The 25,410-nt window shown below is 44.6% G+C and overlaps 1 protein-coding gene across 8 annotated transcripts in view; it reads right to left on the bottom strand.

Annotated features, from left to right (window-relative positions):
* The window catches only part of Syne2 (spectrin repeat containing nuclear envelope protein 2), a 292,157-nt gene that overhangs the window by 229,919 nt on the left and 36,828 nt on the right, over positions 1–25,410 (bottom strand). For all 8 annotated transcript variants that reach the window (XM_050153713.1, XM_050153714.1, XM_050153716.1 and 5 more), the window contains exon 2: positions 23,538–23,664. In XM_050153713.1, coding sequence (XP_050009670.1) covers positions 23,538–23,616 — 79 coding nt within the window. In that variant the 5' untranslated portion in view covers positions 23,617–23,664. The remainder of the gene's footprint in view (positions 1–23,537; positions 23,665–25,410) is intronic.

The following is a 25,410-nucleotide window of genomic DNA, read 5'->3' as shown; positions in this document are numbered from 1 at the left end:
AGATCCCTTAGCCCACATTTCACAGGTTTTCATCCTGCCTTGGCCCTGAGTAGCACAGTTAATTCTACCGGCACTAGAGCCAAGCAGCTTACCCTGCGCCAGGAGACGTAACCTTTTGTTCTTTTAAAGGCTGGCCCATGGGGGGGACAAATAATTAAGAGCCATGTGCTTACCGCAACTTAATAAAACCCTTCTTAGAACGGCATCTAGAGAATAGGGCCTTTTAACCAGCAGATGGCAGGTGTGGGGGAGGGGAGTAGAAATGAAGGGAATAGCAGAATGACATCTTACAGGGGTGAATTTCTGTGAAAATACTAAGAAAGGGAAAACGTGGGCTTATTCTGGTTTTGGAGGTAAACAGGGAATGCAAGTGACACACCTACATATTGCTCAATGTAAGCGTCCGTGGTTATCGTTCCTCGAAAGTACTGGTCTGAATGAAAAGGGAGGCAAAGATTTTCTCTTGGTATCATTACCATGGAAATACCTTTCACCCCATTGTTTGCTCTGATCCAGGCTATGAGCTGGCAACAGCCTCCCCTCGGCTGGGAGGGAACCGAACTGAATGAAAGCAAATTAGGTAAAACTTCAGGGCATAGATTTTAAACTCATTATGAGTTGGCTCATAAGCTACCATGGCTACTGGGTGTCAGAAAGGTCCCAATGTCTTGCATAAATTCACCTGAGATGCTGACATCAGGAGTCCTCTCCCAGTAGCTCCGAAAGCAGCAGTCCAAAGCCAAGGAACCACACACCTTTCCCTTCAGCCAAGAGTCACGACGACTGAAGTATGACATCTCCTGGAGTAATCAGGGGATAGACTACACCAGCCCCGATTCAGGACTTTGCTTTTCATTCTCCTCATTAAAATCTGTCCATCGTTCCCTAATTCCTTCCTCAGTAAGTTATAAGTTCCTAGGCTAACATTCTCCATTAGTAATATGACTCTAAGCTACTTTTTCTATATATGTACACATATGTTGTAGGCTAGGTTGTGTGTGTGTATAGGTCAGAGGTTGGCATTGGGCGTCTTCCTCTATACTGATCTTGCAGAGGACCTGAGTTCGGTTCCCAGCACCTACATCAGACGACTCACAACTGCCTGAAACTCCAGCTCCAGGGAGAGCCAACACCTCTGGCCTACACGGGCACCTGTACTCATTTACATACATACATATATACATACACACATACACACATGCATGCACACACACACACTTAAAATCTTTTTTTAAAGATCTGAAATCGCAAATGTTTCAAAAGCAAAAGTAGAAAATCATAGAAATTAAGCATTAAACTTAACCTTCTAAATCTCATGCTTTTTGAGACGGAGTCTCTCTGTTATGAAGCCATGGCTGTCCAGGAACTCACTACGTGGACCAAGCTGGCCTTGAACATACAGGGATCCACCTGCCTCTGCATCCAAGTGCTGGGATTAAAGGCTGGCACAATGCCTGACCAAAATTCCTCCATTTTTTTACTCAGTAATAACTGTGGCCCTTCCTCGGTGCCCTCTAGACTGACATAAAGAACAGGAACTACACGGGGAAGAGCTTGTCTGGGCTGTGCTCTGTGTTCCCAGCTCCTGCAACAGCACTGAGTAGACAGGAGGTACTCAGTATCTACAGAATGACCTGGCGTGCAGGTCAAACTAATGCAGATAAGGGAGATTCCTTTTCTGACCCTGATCACTGAAAAGGCAAAGATTTAGGCTTCTCCTAGATTTCTCCTCTCTTACTGTGATAAACACATGACCAACAGCAACTTGGGGAGGAAACAGTTTATTTCATCCTACATTTCCAGGTCATCATAGTCCACAGGAGGAGGTCAAGGCAGGGACTTACGGCAAAAGTAAAGGAGAACCCACAGAAGAAGGCTGCTTCTTAGCTTGCTCCGTAGCATCTGCTCAGCTAGCTTTCTTATACAAGCCTAGGCATGGCACTGGACCAGTGGAGCTGGGTCCTCCTACATCTATCTACAATCAGGAAAATGCCCCCCACACACACACACAAATGCTCACCGGCCAATCTGATCTAGGCAATTCCATAATCAAGACACCACAGATAACTCTGGGCTGTGCCCACTAAGTAGGAAAGACTCACTACTTAATGTAAAAAGGTAGCTGCTACACTGTAAGAAATGTCCCAAATTATAACCTTCCAAAAACAGGAAGGACAGGAAATACATATACCCAACAACAAGAACAGCACTGATGTTCAATCGGCTTGGTGCTACTGAAGATGTTTGCTTCAGTGAGAAAGAACAAGTTGGTCTGAGGATGTAGCTCAGATGGTTGAGTTCTCGTCTAGTGTGCTTGAAGCCCCAGGACTACATAAACTAGTTGTGGTACTGTGCACTTAAAACATCAGCACTTGGGAGGAAGAGGTAGGAGGATCAGAAGTTCAAGGTTATCCTCAGCTACATATGGAGTTTGATGCCAACCTGGGATTCATGAGACACTGTTTTGAAAAAATAAAAATTTTATTTATAAATATAGGAGCTGGAGAGATGGCTCAGCAGTCAGAGCACTGGCCGTTCTTCCAGAAGACTGGGGTTCAATTCCCAGAACCCACAGGGCAGTTCACAACTGTCTCTACCTCCGGTTCCAGGGCATCTGACACCCTCCTACAGATATACATGCAGGTCAAACACCAATGCACATAAATATATGTATATACATACATATATATATTTAAAAGCAAATTATAAAACTGTGCTTATTATGATTCTATGGATAGTTGTATGAGGATATTAAAGGATATAACTTAACGCTGTTTCTCACTGTTCAGATTACATCCTGCCTCCTACTGTAGCTATACCTTAAGCTCACAGTTTCCCTCCTGCTCTGTGTAAAACCTGGAACACTAAATAAACATTTCTGTGTTTGTGCTTCCCCTTCCAGAGTTCTCCATGTTGAAGATATGCTCAAAACATTTCCTGATTGGCAGGCACAGTCAATAGGACAAAAATCAAGGAGCAAACTTGTCATTGTGTAAGAAAGGGTCTTTCTGCCAAGTTATCCCAGCCCTGTGTCTTTCCCAATTCTTGTTTTAATAAGCCCTGGAGAGTTTCTCCCTCTACCAAAATGCTTCAGGCAAAGCCATCCCTGGGGGATGGAGAGATGGCTTAGTCAGCAGAGGGCTTGCTAGGCAATCCTGAGGACCTGACTGCAGGACTCAGTTTCCACAAAAAGGAAAGCCAGGCATGGTGGTGCCCACCTGGAACTCCAGCACTGTGGACACGAGCAGTGGAGACTGGGGGACCCCTGGAGCTTGCTGGCCAGCAAATCAAATCTGATCAGTGAGCCCCAGGTCCCAGGGAAAGCTCTGTCTCCAAAACGTAAGATCAGTAGAAAAATAAAATAAGGTAGATGGCTCATGAGGCATGACACCAGAAGCTGACTTCTCCCCACACTCTGGAGGCTGAGGCAGGAGGATTGCTGTGAGTTTGGAGTCAGCCTGGGCTCATAGCAGGAGCCCATCTCAAAAAAATACATACATACAAACATATATACATATATACATAAAATTTTTAAGGAGCAAGACAAAAACAAAAAAACACATTACTGAGGAAAAGCACTTTTTTGTGTTTTTCTTCCTAAACCCTTCAGAATACCAACTGTGGGGCTTTCCCCATCAGATTCATCAATTCTCCAAGTCTGTGTCCCCAGTTCTGATACTAACTACCTAGAGTTAGTGTAAACTCCTTAAGTTAAGGGCTCAGTACTTCAAGACTGTCTCTCCAGTTTGGTCAACAACAACTGAGGGTCTCCACCTCACCCACGCTTCTTGGCTTCAAACCAAGAAATTCCAAGATCCCTGCTTAGGTTCAGTTACTTGCCGTGATGATTCACTGAACTCTTGTACATGTGTGTGTATGTGTGTGTGTGTATAATATATATATATATATATATATATATTTCTTCACATCTCTGACCAGCCATGAGAAGGGGTGCAGAGTGAAGCTAGTGTATGCTCCTTCTCCCAGCATCCAACTGTACTCCCAGGCCAGAAGAGTTCCAAACCTCCTCTCCAGGGACTTTTATGGTGGCTTCATGACATGGGCATAAGGTGACAATACGATCTCCAGCGCACGACCGAAGATGGAATGGCATGGTCTCTCTGATAACTCACCTCAGTCCTCCACTTCATTAAAGCAAAGGACGCAGGCTGGAGAGCTAGCACCTAGGGTTGCAATCAAGTCTGATGACCTGAACTAGACCCCTGGGTCTCATGTGGTGGAAGGACAGAATGAATTTGCCCAAGTTGTCCTCTGACCTTCATGCATGCACTGTGGCATGTGTGTGCACATACAAGCACTAATTAAAAAAAAAAGTCAGGCGGTCATGGTGCATGCCTTTAATCCCAGCACTCAGGTGGCGAATATCTGTGAGTCTGAGGCCAGACTGGTCTACAGAGCGAGGATCAGAACAGCCAAGGCTACACAGAGAAACCCCTATCTAGGAAATTCCAAGGGCTTTGAGAGCTCTGTGTCAGAAACAGGACCAAAATCCAAAATTAGAACACAAATGCCCCCGATAGTTGCAAGGACCTTAGGAGCTCTGAGCCAAGCACCATGGCAGAGAGCAAGAGCATATTTCTTATGAAGTCATGGGCACCAGTTAATGAGGCCCGGTAGCCATCCTTTAAAACAATATGCCCAGCTCACCCTTATCTGGGATGCTCATGGGAAGCATAATCAAGTTTGAACAATGCATTGCAGCCATGTGCTCCAACAGACATCCCGAAGAATCACAACCTGTCATCCAGCAGAGAGCATTGAAAGTCCAAATCTGCCGCGCCTGCTGTTTCTCATGGAGATGGCAACAAACAGAAATAAACAAAGAAGCAAGTCAGGGGGATGAAAAGCACAGCGCGCACAACCCAAACAAGAAAACTCGAAAGCACTGGAAGGATAAACAGGAAAGGGCCTGGTGCTTCACTACAAAGTGGGAAACTAACCAGAGGAGCAGGGAGGTGGGAAGCGTGAACACACTGTCTTGCAGCCAGCAATATGCAAGCAACCAAGAGTGGAAAATGCTCCTAGGGCTGAGGTCTGCTTTACCACACCAGTAAGACGATCCGGGAAGTCAATGCTGACCCACATAACTGCTGAGCACCTGGGCAACCACTGCTCAACCTCGCATTTCTGCTCCACAGAGCCAGCTCCCCCCCCCCCCAAGTCTGATTGATCCTTGCGGAAGAGCAGCCCTCGCCGGTGGAGCCCAGCATGCAGGAGGACTACATCAGGCTCTCTTCACAGGACTTCATCTTCCATCAGCTTCCTGTCCAGCCTCTTTTGCCTCCTTCCTCCTACCTCTTTCTCTATGCCCACCTTCAACCCCCTCCAGCTCCCCTGCCCCATTCCCCATAAGCTCTGGCAGGATGCCTCTCCGGCCAGCCAGGTCGGCTCAGCATCCCTCCATGCTGTTCTTACTCCAGCCAGGAAATCACGGTCCTGTGAAGTCTCCCATAACTGTCTACGGTGTTATTTTAGCATGAAAGCAGTCACAGGCAACTTGGAAAAAGATATGTGTCTTTATGTGCCTGCGATCAAATCAAACTTTATTTATAAAGCCAGGCAGCAGGTCACAGAAGGCCAGTCGGTGCATCGTAGCTTCCTGACTCTAATCTAGGTCAGCAGAGTAAATCCTCCTAATGACCATGGAGGTATCACTGCCCCATTTTACTGACGAAAAGACATCGAGAGACCCGTCTGCCTCTTTCTCTTTGCATCCTTGGAAGATGTGGTTTGCTCTCAAGATCAACAGCAAAATACTTAATAGGGATTAGGAAATCCGTGAAATCCTACCCCATAGTACTACTCCAGCCTCAGTCCAGACACTTCCGGCTTCCTTCCTTCAGGACCCTTGTGGAGACAAGCCTTAAGGTACCCTTGTCCCTGACGCCATCATGGAGTTGGCCATTAAGTCTTGGCCCCATGGCTCTACCTTGAAGGAAAGCAAAGGCAACCAAGTTCTTTTCTTTCTTGTCACAGAGTCAGGGGGTGTTTCCCACTTGCTCACAAGTCAGTGCTCATCCCAATCTATAATCACTGCTGAGACTAAACCCCCAGTTTTGGAGCCATGCCATCTTCATTTGATCCTATATCTGCTATGACCCCATAGCTGTGCACATGGGGAGACTGAGGCAGGCAGGTCTCTGGATAGCTTCTCGCAGTAAAATGGAGCAATGATACCCACTTCAGTCATTAGGAGGATTTACTACTGACCTAGAGTCAGGAAATTACAGTGCTCTGGGCTTATGTGACCCGCTGCCTGACTTTATAAATAAAACTTTATTTGATTGCAGACACGCTCATCTTTTTTCAAGTTGTCTATCGTTGCATTCATGTGAAAACACCAGATAGTTATCAGAGACTTCATGGTATTTAAAGATTAAAATATTGACATCTGTTCCTTTGCAGGGCAGTTTATGAGTTCCTGGTATAAACAGTGTCTAGTCTATGTAAGTAAATATTAGTGATTATATGGAAAACCTAAGCGACAGAAACCAGTCATGAAAGTATCCAAACTGGAAGATTCATCTACATGACATGCCCAAATAGGGAAGTGTTCGAGGCGTAGGGTGATGGACACAGAGGTGAGGCAGCTAAAAACAAGTGGTACTTTCTCCAGGTTAACAGAACAAGTTGTAAAATCAGAGGTGGTTGTGGTCCGCATAACTCTCCGAATGAACATCTTGGTCAACATTTCTAACAGGTGACTTAGGTGGTATGTAAATTTTTAACTTTTTGGGGGGGTGGGTGTGACAGACCAGAGTCTCACTGTATAGCTCTGACTGGCCTGTAACTCTGTATATAGACCAGGCTGACCTTGAACTCACCCAGAGACCTGCCTGCCTCTGTCTCCCCAGTGCTGGGATTAAAGGCATTTGCCATCATACTCAATGTTGGGGAGTTAACCAAGAGCCTTGTACAGGCGAGGTAACTGCTCCTCCAGCCCAAGAATTGTATGTCAGAATAAATCTGAATAAAGGTTTAAGAGCTTGGGTTGTCTGTTTAGGTATTTGCACCCCTCATTAGCCCCTTCTGATTTCCCTTCCTGTTTGGTTTTTGTTTGGTTTTATGTACTGATGTTTTGCCTGCCTGTATCTGTGCACGGCATGCATGGCTAGTGCCCTCCAGAAGCCAGAGTGGGCATCGGAGTCCTCAGAACCGGAGTTACAGAAAATTGTGAGGTGACATGTGGCTCCCAGGAATCAAACCTGGGTCCTCTGGAAGAGTAGCCAGTGCTCTTAACTACGGAGCCATCTCTCCAGCCCCATGATTTTGCCGCCTGTCTCCTCCTGGATCGCAAAGTGCTTTGCGTGCCGTAAGAATTCAAATAGTGTGTTAATGGAGCCATTCAGTGGCCGGGGAAAGGGCGAAGGGCTGAGCTGCTCTTTTTCCACAGCAGACACTGAGGCTTCAGGACTGAGTCTGATAGGAAACTAGACAGCCCGTGATTGCTACTTTGCGGGCTGCTTTTGTATGTGACACTAGCAAGCTCGTGCTGACACAGAAGGGAGCCACACCCCTGTGTAAACACCTGAGATTTTACACTAAGCCCTTTTCCACCCTCCCTGGAATATAGCTCCTGGCTCTCTGAGTAAGCAACTGATCCCACAGCACTGATACAATGCTAAGAATCTGACAGACCCGAACAGTTCAGTAAACATCAATGGAACAAGCCGACAACTTTTTTGTAACCAAAAGACCATTTTTGATGCACATATCCGACTCTTTACTACCACCTCTTATCTACATCTTATCAAATTAAACTGGAACCAGCTCTTGTGAAGGCCAAAGCATGTGAGCCTGAACTTCTCCAGGGCCCAGTCCACATATGGCCAAGCTGACTTCCAAAAAGACCTAGGCTGCCCCAAGCCGCCCGTGGTTACAGGCAGGGATTCCCACTCCGGAGCTGGCTCATTTCTCAGGATGCAAGAGCACGTTTCTGGGTTCTGGCTCTCAGAAACTCTAGGACAGGGGTTCAAACACCTCACTTTGGGGACTCTCTCTCTAAACCTATTTGGACAATGTTACACATATGGTTCATTATTGAGACAACAGGAAAGGACAGGAAGAGCCGACAAAAACAGTGTGGCAATAATCCACAGGGTTATTAATCTAATGTATATGAATCTGGAGAGCCTACAAAGGCTTGCATAGGGGCCCATCGTGTCCAGGGAAGAAGTCAAGATGGGAACCATGACAGTATTCTCCAAATCCTGCACATCTGGGAAGGAGACAGATGAGGACTGAGGTCCTCAGAAGATGAAGGTCTTTTATTCATTCATCCACTGAAGCATCTATTAAAAGTTTATGCCTCTGACAGCCTTGACGGCCTAGCCCAGATTTCACATCTTAGAAGACAACTTTAAATCCAGATGTGTCTGATATATATATATCCCAAGCTAGCTGTGAACTTGCTATATAACTGAGGAACTTCTGATCCCCCTGATTCTACCTTCTAAGTACTAGAATTACAGGTGTATACCACGCCCAGTTTCTGCAGTGCTAGGAATAGAACCTGGGGCTTCATGCACTGTTGGCAAGCATTCTACCAGCTGAGCTACGCTCCCAGCCCCAAGCCCAGACTTCTTTAATGCATTCATTGCCTTGTCCTAGCCTCCTTACTAGACTCACTCATCTACTCTCGGAGTAGATGATCATTTAATGATCACCAGGCCACCTGGAATGTCCCTGCTGCAAATCCAAAGACTCCTTCTCAGCACTCACTAGAAATCGGAAAGCATCCAGCCCTGATTTCACACCCTCTCCCTTCTTGGACCCACATCCATGTGGGTCGGCCTTCCCAGGAGACCCTCCTCTGACTCACTCCAGGCCTAGCTTACTTCTTCCTATCTGTCTTAGACTACCTGGACACTTCTTTTTTCTAAACAGTCTCACCCACTCCAATGGTAGAAGTGCTTTATAGATTCATGGCCCTCAAGTCAATACCCTCAGCTAAGTGGTTGTCATTTGGAGCCTCCTGCATGTCTAGCTGATTGCTATCTGGGTAGCTCTAGCTAGCTGTTCACAGACACCTCCAACTCAACATTCCCAAGACTGAGTCATCTCCAGCCAACTCCCTTCCTCCCCTGCACAGCTGTCAGTGAACCCTCCCACCATCCACTCAACTGCCCAAGGATAACCCTGGAAGTCAGTGTCTTCTTCCCCACTCTTTCCTCCCTTCTTCTCAGTCAGTGAAAAAGCCCTGGCACCTGTTAGGAGCCTCTTGAACATTCCTTCCTCTCCATTTGAGCTGTCACCTCCGTATCCAGCCACCATCATTTCTCAGCAGGATCACCATGGCATTCTTTAGTCTGTCTTCTTCTCTGCCTCCACAATGGTTCCCATGAAGACACCCCACAAGGTAGCCTGAGGTGGGGGTGGGGGTTACAAAACTAGTTCTGTTAATGCATCTACCCAAACAGTCAATTGCTCCCTTTGAACTTGGAAAACGTCCCACACCTCCATGTGTTCCCAGCCAGTGAGAACGTCATCCCTCCACGTCTCCTCCTCACTGATCTTCAGCCCACTGGCCATCCACTTCCATGACGTCATGTTCAGCCTTCACTCTGCTCTGTCCTGCACTGTTTCCATTACCCAATCCACTTCTCCATCCTCACCCTGCTCATGTTCTAACAGTGTTTCCTCTGGGGACCCTTCCCTAACTCTCAGTCAGAATGAGGTGCCCCCCAACTTTACCCTTCCATAGTACGTCTCCCATCCTTTCAGGACAGATCACTTTGTATGTATGATTCTGTCTACATACTTGTGGGGATGGATTCCTGTAATCAAAGATACTTCTGAAAAGTATGTGCCATGTATGACCCCACATGTTCAGTCAGCAAAGTGTCTTATACACAATGCATGCACAAAAGTATTTGTTGTGAGCTAGGCACAGTGACCATGCCTGTACCCTTAGCACTCAACTGAAGCAGGAGGATTGTCCTAAGCTTGAAGCCACCATGCGCTATAGTAAGTACCAGGCAGGTCAGGGCTACATAGAGGACTTTGCTGACAAATTAATTATTAATGAATTTTAAATGTTGAATTATAAATAAACAAGTAAAAAAATCAAACTTTAAAAGTAAATTAACCTATACATAAGAAAAACATGATAGGGACCAGTGAGATGACTCAGTGGGTTAAGGTGCTGGTGGCCAAGGCTGACAACTTGAATTTGACCCCTGGTCCCACAAGATAGAAGTAGAAAACCAACTCCAAATGTATTTCTTTTTCATTCATCCCATACATGCCTGATCCAGACTGTCATGATACCTCTCCTAAAGTACCCCCAAAAGCATCCTAACTGACTCCCTTGCTCTCCTCATCCTCCCAGGTCCCTCCCCCTGCAGCACTGAAGTGTCCTTTTGCAAAATGCAAATCAGATCATGTTACTTCCCTAACTAAGGGTTTCCAATCCAGCCATGGTAGCGGGGACTTATAATCCCAGCACACGGGGGGGGGGGGGGGGTTGAGGTTAGTTTGGCCAATACAGTGAGAACCTATCTCAAAAATTAAAAAAAAAAAAAAAAAAAGTCCCGCATGGCTTCTTCCATCCACACACCTGACCCCAGAACTGCCGAATCTCTTCCTGAAGCATCTCTGCCTTGCCTGGCTCTACAATATCAGCACAGACCAACCCTTACCCATCACGTGACGTTTCCTCTTTTATATGAATTCACCTTGTCTATGCACCTCCATCTCAGAGCTGCCCCATACTTACTACCTCAAATTGAACGGCTCTTCTCCACTCCGCACTGATGCCCTCTATGGTTTGGTTTGGTTTTAATCATTACTGTTATTACATGGTGTGTGTGTGTGTGTATGTGTGTGTGTGTGTGTGTGTGTGCATGTGGAGGTCAGAGGACAACCTGAAGAGTCGGTTCTCTCCTCCCACCATGTGCATGATCCTGGGGATCAAACTCAGTTCTTCTGGTTTGGCCACAAGTCCCTTAACTCAGTGAGTCATCTCTGTGCAACCTGACCAGTCTTAAACTGTCCCCCTTAAAGAAGCCTACACTGAGACAGAGAAACAATGGCACTAACTAGTTTATGTCCACTTGACACAAGCTAGAATCATTTGAAGACTCCATTGAGAAAATGACTCCATAAGATCAGGCTGCAGGGCATTCTCTTTATTAGGAATTGATGGGGAAGGCCCAGGCCATTGTGGGTGGAGCCATCCCTGGGCTGGAGGTATCCAATGGATCAAAGTTCAAATGGATCAAAGATCTCAGCATAAAACCAACCACATTGAACCTCATAGAAGAGAAAGTGCATTGGCACAGGAGACCACTTCCTAAATATAACTCCAGTAGTACAGACACTGAGAAAAACAATTAATAAATGGGACCTCCTGAAACTGAGAAGCTTCTGAAAAGCAAAGGGCACAGTGAACAAGTCAAAATGGTAGCCTACAGAATGGGAAAAGATCTTCACCAAACCCACATCTGACAGAGGACTGATCTCCAAAATATACAAAGAACTTAAGGAACTAGACATCAAACAAACAAATAATCCAATAAAAATGGGGTACAGACCTAAAGAGAAAACTCTCAACAGAGGAATCTCAAATGGCTGAAAGATACTAAGGAAATGCTCAGCATTCTTGGCCATCAGAGAAATTAATATCAAAACAACTCTGAGATACCATCTTACACCTGTCAGAATGGCCAAGATCAAAAACACTGATGACAACTTACGCTGAAGAGGATGTGGGGTAAGGGAAACATTCCCCCATTGCTGGTGGGAGTAGAAACATGTACAGCCATTTTGGAAATCAGTATGGCGATTTCTCAGGAAATTAGGAATCAATCTACCTAAAGACCCAGCAATACCACTCATGGACATATACCCAAAGGATACTCAATTCAACCACACCATTAAGAACATTTGTTCAACTACGTTTGGAGCAGTATTATTCATAATAGCCAGAACTTGGAAACAACCTAGATGCCCCTCAAACCAAAGAATGGGTAAAGAAAATGTGGTACATTTACACAATGTAGTACTATTCAGCAGAAAAAATTTTAAAAAAATACTGATATCTTGATATCTGCAGGCAAATAGATGGAGCTAGACAACCACCATCTTGAGTGAGATAGCCCAGAAAGAAAAACAGGTACGCACTCATAAGTGGGTACTTTTAGACATAAAACAAAGAATAACCAGCCTACTGTCTGTTGTAAGGAGGGTTGCTCGGTCATTCTGGCCATTTGGCAGCTCAGACCTGAAATAACCACACAGAAACTGTATTAATTAAATCATTGCTTGGCCCATTAGCTCTGGCTTCTTACTGGCTTACTCTTACATCTTAATTTAACCCATCTCCATTAATCTGTGCATCACCACGAGATCGAGATCGTGGCCTACCAGCAAAGTTTCAGCATGTCTGTCTCCGGTGGCAGCTCCATGGTTTCTCTCTGACTCTGACTCTTTTCTCTCAGCATCAGTTTAGTTTTTCCCACCTAGCTCTGTTCTACCCTATATCAGGCCAATCCAGTTTCTTTATTACCAATTCACAACATATAAAGGGGAATCCCACATCAACAGTCCACAATCCTAGAAAACCTAGACAACAAAGAAGACCCTAAGAGAGATATTCATGGATCTGCCTAGGACGGAAAAAAGACAAGATCTTGTGGGTGGGGGGGCAGAAGAGAGGGTGGAAAGAGAGAGGAGAGAAATGAAGGGGAGTGAGGAAGGATGTATAGTTCAATTAAAAACAGTAAATAAAATAAAAATTTTTTAAAAAAGAAAGCAGACTGAGCAAGCCAGGAAGTATCACACCTCTGCATCAGTTCCTGCCTCCAGGTTCCTGCCATGTTTGAGTTCTTGTTCTGTCTTCCTTCAGTAATGGACTACAAGTTTAAGCCAAATAGACCCTTTCCTCCCCAAGTTGTTTATCACAGCAATAGGAATCCTACCTAAGACACCAAGCACTATCACTAAATCCAGCTAACTGGCTACATAATTACCACATGCTCATATTGTTCCTGCCTGCTATCTAATCCAGCTGGCATACAAGCACTGTGGGCTCCAGTTGTTCAAAGCTTATCAAGAGTTGTTCGTCTCGGTGTTAAGTTTGAATTCACCCACTCTTTTGAAATGGTTTGGTTTGAAAACACTAACCCCCTGGAAGTTCTGCCAATAAAACATACAAACAGGAAAACTAATTCCCACTGTTAAAAGTCCTACTCAAAGGGCTAGAGAGATGACTCAGTGGTTGAGAGCTCTGGCTCCTCTTCCAGAGGACTCCAGTCCGATTCCCAGCACAGAACCATCTGGAACTCCATTTCCAGGGGATCCAACACCCTCTGCTGGCCTCTGCAGGCAGCAGGCATACACATGGTGCATAGATATACACAAAGGCAAACCATTCATACACATAAAATAAAAATAAACAAACTAAAAAATCCACTCAGCTGAACCAAAGGCTAATATCCAGTGTTTTGGAAAGGCATTAAACACTTCTCAAACATGTAAAGAGCTGTCTACACTCTGCATTTGAGCCAGGCGCCCTACACTTTGTGATACAGTGTCACATTCACACTTGACCCGCAAGGATGACGCAACACCAGAAGCTCTTCTTGCTAGCAGTTTTATTCAGGACTTTATTCACAGCAATCTTTCTCCTCCTTCTCTCTCTCTTTTTCCCTCTCACTTTTTCTCTCTCTCACTCTCTCCCAGCCCTTAAAAAGGCACAGGCTGCTAACCCTAGATTGCCAGGTGGGCACTGCCCATAGGTCCACGCATATGCAAGCAGCTGACAATCATTGCATGATCACAGCATAAGTCAGGTCTTAGCCATAATTAGGAGCTGATAATCAGATGTGGCTTCACGCAGCTCGCTACAATACAGCACCCTGATCCAGCCAACAATCCCCTGCATTATAAAGGGGGCGGGGAGCATTCAAGATGTGCAATATGATTCCTTCCACAGACTTCTTCAGGCTCAAATCCAGAAGAGACTGCTCATCTAAGTCCTCCAAAGATACACGTTGAGAACGTCAATTATTCCATTTGTCTGATGACTCACAAATTCCCTTTCCTACCACATTCAAGTGACCACAAACATGCCAGGTGAAGGGTGGGGAGATGGCTCCATGGACAAGGGCACTTGCCACCAAGCCTGAAGACATTTGATACCCAGGACCCACATGGTGGAAGGAAAGAACCAATTCCCTCAATTTGTCCTCTGACCTCCATATGGGTATTGTGGTATGAGTGGACACACACACACAATAAATAAATGTAAAAAATTATTTTAAAAATTAAAATAAAATACTTTTAACTAAAGAAAATAAAGATGGAGAATGATCAAAGAAAAAGACCCAATATCAGTCTCTGGCCTATGTGCGCACACACACACTGACAAGTACATACACCATTCACAAGCATTAGCACACACACACACACTGACAAGTACATACACCATTCACAAGCATTAGCACACACACACACACTGACAAGTACATACACCATTCACAAGCATGAGCACACACACACTGACTGACAAGTATACACACTGTTTACAAGCATGGGCACACACACACTGACTGACAAGTACACACACTGACCAGTACACACACCATTCACAAGCATGAGCATACACACACACTGACAAGTACATACACCATTCACAAGCATGAGCACACACACACTGACAAGTACACACACCATTCACAAGCATGAGCACACACACTGACCAGTACACACACCATTCACAAGCATGAACACACGCACACACTGATGAGTATACACACCGTTCACAAATACACTGTGAACCTCAGCTCCCATGCTCAATGCAAGCACATGTGGTTGACTTTTACAAAAATTCTCCCGAACGGTTTAGGAAAACAGATATTACAGTCACCAATGGTAGAAGCAGATGAGGAAAACTGTTGACACATTTTTTTATCTCTGCATTTCAGACCATCAAATCACATACTTGACCCATCAAGCACATACAAATTAATATACTGTATTAGCTCTTAATTTCCTATTTTCGTGATAGCAGCTTGAGTTTAATTTTTTCCTTACTCCTTACTTCAAGCTCTGAATACTTACAGCCCGGACACACACACACACACACACACACACACACACACACGCACAAGCTCAGAAAACCTTGCATCTCTCATGGGGCTAATTAAAATGGATTTTTATTTCTATAAGCAATGAATGAGATCTTTGTTAACCCACTTTAATAAGATTCTAAATGACCCTGGATTTATCTTGCCCTAGTTTCAAATGTAACTGACCCAGAATAATGCAAGCTTATCTCCACACTCTTTGAGAAAACAGAACCAAAATTCCCAGAAGCCAAAGCTAGGCATGAACCTAAGGGGGCGGGGATATTTTTCTTAAAAACACTATTATGCAAACATTACCAGAGTTCTTAGTTTTATTTTTCACTTATTCAGAACATTTTTAAGATCATAAACCTTCGTGATGCCAAAGCAAACAACATTGCAAACAAGCATTAAAAAAAGATATTATGAAACTTTCTGGATGTCGTCTGTTATTGCAATACAAAACTAACAGTCTGGAAGGAGCTCTAGCTTAATTGTTTCCCTGGATAGGATAATGATCCAACCAGCAAAAAGCAGACCCATGAGATTATAGAGAGTAACCGAGCGGTACGAAGCAGTCAGCAAAGAAAAACTGGTACTTGCGAACACCTATCTTCTGTTCCTCTTCGCTCGTCACGCCCACCAAGTGCTCTCTTACAAAGCAACAGAAATTCCCCCCAGAACCTCCCACGGATCCTGTTTCTCTTCTCAGACATCGGGCGTCCACTCTCACAGCCCTGAGGTAGAGCAGATTTTCTCCCAGAAACACAGCACACGTCCCCCGCCTCATGCCGCGCTCACCCACGCTTTCATCCTATTTGGCACCGCGCACATGGAACAACTCTATCGAGGGCTTTAGAGACCTTTGTTTTTGTTAGAGGGAGTTTGGTTTTTGGCTTTTTTAAATTACATTTATTTATTTGTGCATGTGCGTGTACACATGACACAATGCATGCATGGAGAACAACTTGCAGGAGCGGAGCCAAAATCAGGTCATCAGGCTTGGTGATAGGCACCCTTACCTAAGCCATCTTGGTGGCTTTAACCCTTGGTTTTGAATACTGAAACAACCACTAAGTTTTTTGTTATACATTGTTTACTGGAGGATTTGCAAATTCCGGAACTTCGCTGCAATGACAATATGAGAACATCCTATGCAAGGTGTCTATCAAACACTCACAAGACTCAGAAAGATTACTGATGCAAGTGACATCCAAAGCCAAGAATGATCTTGAATTTCTGCCTCCACCTCCACGTGCTGAAACTACAGGTGTATACCACCTGTATAGCTTCTGTGGTACTAGGGCTCCATCCCAGGGCTTCATTCATGTCATGCAGGTCCTGTCCCAACTAACTGTATTTCAGACCCAATCTGATTTTTTTCAATAATGGAATAAATATATAACTCAGTCCATAATCAATATATTATATAAACTAGATTTTTTAAAATATTTATTTATTATGTATACAACATTCTGTCTGTATGTATGTCTGCAGGCCAGAAGAGGGCACCAGACGTCATTACAGATGGTTGTGAGCCACCATGTGGTTGCCGGGAATTGAACTCAGGACCTTTGGAAGAGCAAGCAATGCTCTTAACCACTGAGCCATCTCACCAGCCCCTATAAACTAGATTTTTATCCCTTATTGAAACATCAAAAGATAACCCAGACGTTTCTGGTCCTGCTTTGCATTTGTATGATTGACACCAAAACTAAGATGGTGACCTGGACAGCTAAACACCTACCTAACTTATCCTAAGAACGATTACCTTTGTGTCCCCGTCACTTCCGCCAGATGTCTGCAGGCAGAAAGACACCAGATGCCACGAGCCACAAAGGTGTTCAGCCCATTTCTGTCTATGTCACCAATGCCTAGCCTCTGCACATGGCTTGCTCTTGACATCCACCAAGTGAAAATTAAATACCACAGGGCTGACAAGATAGCACAGTGGGTAAAGGTGCCAGCCACTGACCCTGACAACCTGAGTTTGATCCCCAGGACCCACAGGGTGCAAAGAGAGAACTAGCCCCCAAAGGCTGGCCTTTGGCTTTCGCGGGGGGCCACGGCACACATGCATGTGCACACATACAGGAAATGAATTAATGAATGAATGAATAATATAAGTCATTTTGAAAAAATAACCATTCCATCTCATTATCGAACTTTACAACCTCTCCCACTAAACATAAATTACTAATTTCTCCTCTCGTATGAAAAAGAAACCCATTTTATGTCTTTGTTTTTGTGATAGTCTTGCTATGAAGCCCAGGCTGGTCTTGAACTCTTGATGTGCCTGTTCAGTTTCAACATTTATTCCCACCTAGCCATAATTATGTTATCTTAACTTGGATAAACATTAATGTTACTAAAAGTAAGAAATACATGGAAAGCAGCCACGCGGTGGTGGTGCACACCTTTAATCCCAGCACTTAGGAAGCAGGGGCAGGTGGATCTCTGTGAGTCTGATGCCTGCCTGGTCTAGACAGTGAGTTCTAGCACAGTCAGGGCTACACAAGGAAACTGTTTGGGGGGGGGGGGATAAAAAGACAGACTAGACAGATAGACCGACAGACATAGAAAACCTCTCTCCAGAAGAATATTCAGTCAATAATGAACCCATTTAAATGGAATAATAATCTAGAAGCAAAGATCAAATTTCGCTATCTAGTCCTAGAGTGACCCTGGAGTTTTTTTTTTTTTTTTATTGAGAAAAAAAAAAATTTCCTCCTCATCCCCGCCTCCCATTTCCCTCCCCGCCTCCCTTTTCCCTCCCCCTCCACCCATTCCTCTCCCTCTTCCCCCACTCCTCTCCCCCTCCCTCTCCAGTCTGAAGTGCAGTCAGGGTTCCCTGCCCTGTGGAAAGTCCAAAGTCCTCCCCGCTCCATCCTGGTCTAGGAAGGTGAACATCCAAACTGGCTAGGCTCCCACAAAGCCAGAACATGAAGTAGGATCAAAACCCTGTGCCTTTGTCCTTGGCTTCTCAGCAGCCCTCATTGTCTGCCATGTTCAGAGAATCCGGTTTTATCCCCTGCTTTTTCAGTCACAGTCCAGCTGGCCTTGGTGAGCTCCCACTAGATCAGCCCCACTGTCTCCATGGGTGGGTGCACCCCTTGTGGTCCTAACTTCTTTGCTCATATTCTCCCTCCTTCTGCTCAGTGAGTCTATAATTTGATATCCTAAAGAAGCTAAATAAGAAGGTGATCCCAAAGAAAAACATATAGCTATCCTCCTGGTCATGGGAAGTAGACAAGATTGCCGGGCAAAAATTGGGATCTTGGGGGTGGGGTGGGAGGTGGGTAAGGAGAGATGGGGAGAGAAAAGTGAGAAGGGGAGGTTGGAGGGGTCTTGGGGAAACCGAATGATTGGGATAAAGGAAGGTTGGATAGGGGAGCAGGGAAGCACATATCTTAATTAAGGGAGCCGTCTTAGGGTTGGCAAGAGACTTGGACCTAGAGGGGCTCCCAGGTGCCCAGGGTGATGTCCCCAGTTAGTTCCTGGGGCAGCTGAGGATAGGGAACCTGAAATGACCCTATCCTATAGCCATACTGACGAATATCTTGCATATCACCATAGAACCTTCATCTGGCAATGGATGGAGATAGAGACAGAGACCCACACTGGAGCACCGGACTGGAGTAGAGGTTTTTAATCTTTCATAATATGCCGTCTAGATGATAACAATACTAAATAAAACATACAAACATTGAGATGGCAAACTAACTGGGCTGATGTGTGTTCACCCAGGTCCAGGGTGACAGCTGAAGAAGCAGCAGTACCCGGCTGGGTCACATGAACGTTAATTCCTCTCTCAGTGGATGAAGTAACAGAATAAGGTCCCTCCCTAGGTCTCTGACTAATTAAGAACATTCTGGGGCTAGACACTGTTTCTTTAAAACACTGGCCTACCCTATTTGTGAAAACAAAATGATACTATAGTGTCCTTTCGGGGCCTGTGTGTTACATCTGCTAGTTCAATGTGAAATAATTTAACAATTTCAGAAAAGAACAAGGGAAATGTTCAAAACAGGTCAACCTTGCCTCCAACTCCTTTTGGAATTTATCAAGAGAGACTAGGCGGGTGATACAGTGGTGGAGCGAGTCCTTTGCATGAGCAAAGGGCTTGGGATTAAGCTAGCACTTTAACCAAAAGAATTCTCATGATTAAGCCAGCCTGAGCAGCCAATATCCCTCACAATGTAAAGTCAGTGCCTCATGCCTGTGTCCACCATTCCATCCTGTCCCTAGACATTTGAACACCTCAATGTTCTTCCCTTTGCAAGACAGACAAAGCAAACTGTGTCTCAAGCTACACACAATAGCACGCACCTTTAACGCTAGCACTGGAAGGCAGAGACAAGTGGATCTCTGAATTCAAGGCCCTGTTCGACATGGCAAGTTCTAGGCTAGCCAGGCCTGCATAACAAGACTTGTCAAAACAAAATAAAAAGTGAAAACTCTCAAAAATTTCTTCAGGAATCAAGCCAAACTCCTGTAATCCCAGTATTCCCAAACCAAAGTCAAAAGGATGGCCCACAAATTTGAGACCAGCCTGTTCTATAAGTGAGTTCCAGCTCAGCCTAGGCTACACAGTGAGACACTGGAGGGTGGGAAGGGGAAAGGGAGGATGAAGGAAAGGGGAAAAGGAGAAGGAAGGGAGAGGAGGAAGAAGGGAAAGAAGAATGGAAAAGAGAAAAAAGAAGGGAGGGGAATAAAGGAGGAGGGAGGGTAAGGGGAGAAAGGAGGGAGGGAGAAAAGTAGGGAAGGATGAATGAATGAAGAAAAAAGGGGGGGAGGGAGGGAGGGAGGGAGGGAGGGAGGGAGGGAGGGTAGAAAGGAAAAAGGAAGGAGGAAGGGTGTGTGGGAAAAAGGAATAGAGGGGGGAGGAAGGGTGAATGGGAGGCAGGCTGTCAGGAACTCACTGCTTACCGCTCTGTTCTATGAGTTACCACATTCCTGTACAGATTTCTGCACCAAGGCATGACCAAATTTTCCTCACCTTAAATGAGGGTTTGTCTGTTTTACAACAAAATAAACACCGTGGCCTAATCGGGCCATTCTATTGATGATTCTGTCTCTATTGCCTCTGAGACAGGTTCTGAATGAATAGGAAAGAAAGCACACTTCCTTGTGAACAGCACCCTGCACCCCCCATGTTACAGAGGTCTCCTCCTTCTTTAACTGTAAAGTACTAGCAAGCACAAAATCTAAGAGAATACAAGGCCATTTACATCAGAAACGAAACCAAATGTTTTTAAAATTAATTATTATTAGTAAATAAAAATATTACTGTTGGGGCTGGAGAGATGGCTCAGTGGTTAAGAGCATTGCCTGCTCTTCCAAAGGTTCTGAGTTCAATTTCCAGCAACCACATGATGGCTCACAACCATCTGTAATGAGGTCTGGTGCCCTCTTCTGGCCTGCAGACACACATACAGATAGACTATTGTATATATAATAAATAAATATTTAAAAAAATATTAGTGTTGTCGTATTGTGTACACGTGCCATGACATGCCTACGGAGGTCAAAGGACAACTTTACTGAGTCGGTTCTCTCCTTCCAGCTCAACCTGGATGCCAGGGATCAAACTCAGGTCACCAGGCTTGCTCTGCAATTGCCTTTAACCACTGAGCCCTCGTGCTGGCCCCTCAAATGCTTTTATGGCTCTTATTAACAGCCTTCAGCTAAGTTGAACTTTATGGAAACATTTTGTCTACATATTTGCTGCCCAAACAGGTAATAATCCTACTGTGATACCAAAGTTGCCTTCACAACTTGATACATGCAAGTTCCGCCCTGCCCTGCCCTGCCCTCCCTTCATCTGGGTCATTTGGGGCTGGAAGAACCTTCATAAACATGCAAACGACATGGAGCCGAGGCTTGGGACATAGACTCATTCCATGTTGTCTTCATCCTGCATAGACTGGAAAGTCTAGGCACTGTGCATGTGTGTTGAGTGTCCCTGGCTAACATGAACTCATCATGATACCATGATGTCATTCTGCTTCTCCTACCCATGAAGCAAAGCATCGACACAACCCTCTACATCCATCACGCAAACGAATGATCCAGAGAACACAGGCATCACTTCCCCTTGCTACCTAGCCCATCCTCGTCTCCTATTGAAAAGTAAACCACACACTTCAAAGCACGTTATACAAAAATCACACATTTCTCGGTAATTTGTTATTTTAGGCAACCTAGGAACCTGAAATCCCCTATCCACATTCAAGTGCTGTGGATGGAACAGAGTTAAGTCTCCAACTTAAAACCAGCCAGAGAAAAACCATGAGCCGAATTCCCTCGTTTACTTTGTTCTTCAGCGGGCCGGAAGGGTGCAGAGCAAAAGCAAGGAACAGCGCAGCTGCTCACCAGCTGCGGGACTCCAGTGACATCATCCCGAGCTACAGCATCTCTGTTCACCAGAGATGCAAAGATGTACCTTACAGTAAGGTGGGGAGGATCAAGAGGCACTGTATAAAGAACACTGGCAAAAAATAAAAATAAAAAAACTGGTAAGTTGGAGGCACTACACACAACTCAGGAAGCCCATCTGCGGCAAGGAAGTGTTATTAAGTATAATAATCACAAATCTACAAGGTCTCAAAGAGATAAAGGGGTAATCGAAGAGGAGGAAGGGCGGGGGCAGCTTACAGAGAAGGCCAAGGCCAGCTGGCCTTGGGATGGAGAAGCTGAACTTCTCCCTGCCTAGAGGAAGCATCCTACACAGAGCACACNGGGGGGGGGGGGGGGCACTACAGTTTCTTAGGCAGATGTGGAGTGAGTTACAGGGAGATGAGGGTGAGAAAAAAGGCACCAGGGTAGAGAGAACCTACAGGCCTCACCTACATGTGACGAGAAGCCATTGAAGGCAAATAGCAAACAAAAACCAGTAGGCACACTTCTGGTTTACTATTTTTTTGTCTTATATACCATGAAGCCTCTACTAGAGCTGTGCTGTACAAAACTTCTACTCAAAAAAACTTATTAGAAGCAAATAAAAAGTTGTATTTACTGAGTCCCTATTTGTGGCAGGCACCTGCTAAAAGCCCTTCGTGTCACGTGACCCTCCATCTTCAACACAGCTGCAGCTAAAATCTGTATTACACGGAGGAGGGGCTAATGGTCAAAAGACACAGTCTCTCAGCTAAATTCGATGACTACTAAAGGACCAGAGCCAGCGTGAGAAACACGAGGACAGGCAACTTTTTGCAGCCAGTGTCAACAAGAACACTGATCTTTTTCCTTTACATAAAAATTGAATTTCAGCTACTTGTGATTATATTATTCAAAAGTACAAAATGAAAGATTTTTAATTTTTATCTCAAAGACTACCTCCCAACAAACAGATATTTCTTACTTTATACAAACTAAAATTGTTTTTTTTTTGAGGGTCTTGGATTTTATTTGGAACAGAGTCTAGATAAGTAGTCCATGCTAGCCCATAATCTTCCAGCTTCTACTTACTGGACATCAACTTTACTGGTGTGTGCTTCCATAACCAGAAAACAATATATCTTTTTAAAAATATGATGCAAAGAGATATAGTCTATTCCAATAGATATGAATTTACATCTGAACCCCAAAGACAAGAAGCTAATTATTGAAAGCAGATTCAAAGAGAAAATATTTGAGGCAGGCATGCGGGCACATGCCTCCCAGTACTCAAGAGGAAAAGGTTGGAAGAGCAAACTAGAGAGACTAGCCTGGGCTACATAACAAGACCTTGTCTCCAAAAATAAAATAAACTTAAAAGGAAGGTATCAGAAAGTCATTTTAGAATATTTACCAAAAAAATGACTCAAAACCTGCAGTTTTATGAAGCATCTTAATTGGTGCATTATATTACCCATAACTTTAAGGTTAATTTTAAAAGGAGTTTCATAAATGTTTTTAAATATTTGTCATAACCTCACTTCTATACTAGCTTGCTACAACACCAAGATTTAAGAACAAAGATGGAAAGTTCACTAGCTAATGAAGTTTTGAAGGGGCAACGGAAATACGGCTAAGCGCAACAGAAAACACTTTCCAGAAGACTGGCTGTGGATGTACATGTGAGATTCCTATCCCTGAAATCTCACCCACCAATAACAATACAGTTCCTGCCTATTAGGACAAAATACAGATGTGCGTGTCAAAGCTTGTGTGTGTGTGTGTGTGTGTGTGTGTGAGACACAAAAAAAAGTGGAAACAATGCCAAGCAAACTGTGGTTAGCTTTTAAATTTAGACTGCAAATAAATATACATGTATATAGAAGAAACCAAAGGTAAGCAATTCCTTCCAGGATTCCTTGAAAGCAGAGAGCTGAGCTAGAAGGACAGTCTGATACTGCTTTCTAGGCTTCTTCACTTAGTTTTCAAAACCACAGGAGGTGGAGAAACCAACAGGGCCCAGCATGAGAGGAAGGCAAGTTTCCCACTTCCTTCCGACTCTGAACTTACCTTGCAATGAAAAGTGAAGATCGTCAATGCCCAAGGACACCTGTCCGTCTTCCGTGGGAAGCGCAGGGCTCGTGGCCATTCTTTGACTCGGTGGAGATTAGACCACGTCCATCTCAGTTAAGGGGAACTGAAAGTAGAAAGGAATAAAACGTCCATTAATAACTCTGCAGCTCCACAAGTCTGGTAAACACACAGGAAGCGGCAAAAGCCAAATCTGCCTCTCAAAGAGCGAGGGCTCTCGGGGAGGGTTTCCTTAGTACTTGAACGGAGTAGCCACACCTTCTTCTTGAATCATCATCAGGACTGTGCCCTGTGACCTGTTCGGCCGCTCTGGAGCTGCTGGCAGAATGCCAAAAGAACTAGCATTGTTGGTTCCGTGGAAGATGCGAAAAGGAAACTATGCCCTTCAGATCCAGAAACACCCGGCAGTGTGGCTGGAGAGAGGAAAGTCAACAGCCACTGCTATCTTTGGCCTTCAGCTCACAAGGGTTTCTCTTTAAAACTTCTGAACTCCCTCGGTTCCTTCTGCATGCCATAAATGTTGCCGCTTACTGGAAACAGTAAGAGCTGAGCCTGCACAGCCGGCAAAGCGAAACTAAAACCATGAATACCCAGAGTGACTGTTTTGAAGAGTGCTACATTATTTTCCCAAGGACTTCTTTTTCTATACTTCTCTCTTAACTCCATCTTGAGTCATTCTTTTCTGGTACTGGAGACTGAAATCGGGTCTGAGACATCAGCCAAGCATGTATCCTATCACTGAGCCTCCTCTGTTATTGGAGAATTCGCCCAATAAAAGTAATTCACAACCCATAACCCTTTAAAAAACATTGTTTTGTGTACATGGGCATCACTATCAACTTCTGCAGACTGAGAATAAAAAGCGAGTTCTCTCATCCAGATCATCAAATAACCAGAATCAAACTAATCAAACAGGAAACTTATATAGGGTTCTATGAGAAAGGGAGTAAGTGAAAAGTTAATGTTAGAATCTGCATATCGGGGCTGGGTGGGGACGGAGCATACCTTTAAACCCAACACTTGGGAGGCAGAAACGAGCGGATCTCTGAGATCATGGCCAGCCTGGTCTACAGAGCAAGTTCCAAGCCAGCCAAGGCTACACAGAGAAACCCTGCCTCAAAACACTACCCCCCACCAAAAAACACACATACATGCATGCACGCACGCACAAAAGAATCTGCACATTGGAGCTGAGGGTGTAACTCAGGGGCAGAGTTCATCCCTAGCATAAAATTGATGCCCTGGCCTTAATCACCAAGACTATAAAGAAAGGAGGACTCTGTATATTGAATCAAAATTCTCTAACTTTGATATACATTAGCAATTCCTTATAAGAAAAAAAATGTCCAAGGGAAAACTAAAAAATAAGTTTGAGGCTAACAGCTCGTCAGGCACATTAAATATTAAACAGACTAAAATATGCAAAGGATAAAAATCATTACACAGTCCCAAACCCTTTCCATCCTTTATTTTCTGGTGTTTATTATCCAAACCCTCCCATCAGTCTCTCTCCCGTGGATCACTACATTAAAGGTTTTACCTAACACATACACTCTGTTAATAATTAATTTGTTTCTCCTCAATTGAGATCCATCAGGAACAGCCTGCGGTTACCACGCTGCTCTGCTGAGTTGGTTCAGACTAACAAAAGGAAACGCTGTTCATTAGCTCACAGGGCCAGGACCCTGATGGCCAAGAAGGAACAGGTTTTCTCAGCCTTGTGAACATAACGAGGCCCTCCACTACCCCTTCCCTTATCCTACAGCTCCCACGGCCCAAGTAGAGACAAAGTGTCATTTCATTCTAACAAGAGGAAACTGAATTCCAGATGAATTCTCTAATGGTGACCACT

Source organism: Alexandromys fortis, unplaced genomic scaffold (assembly GCF_014885135.2).
Source record: "Alexandromys fortis isolate MF-2015 unplaced genomic scaffold, M_Fortis_MF-2015_v1.1 scaffold_82, whole genome shotgun sequence".
NCBI classification, from domain to species: Eukaryota; Metazoa; Chordata; class Mammalia; order Rodentia; family Cricetidae; genus Alexandromys; species Alexandromys fortis.
This window is presented reverse-complemented; position numbering and strand designations above follow the sequence as displayed.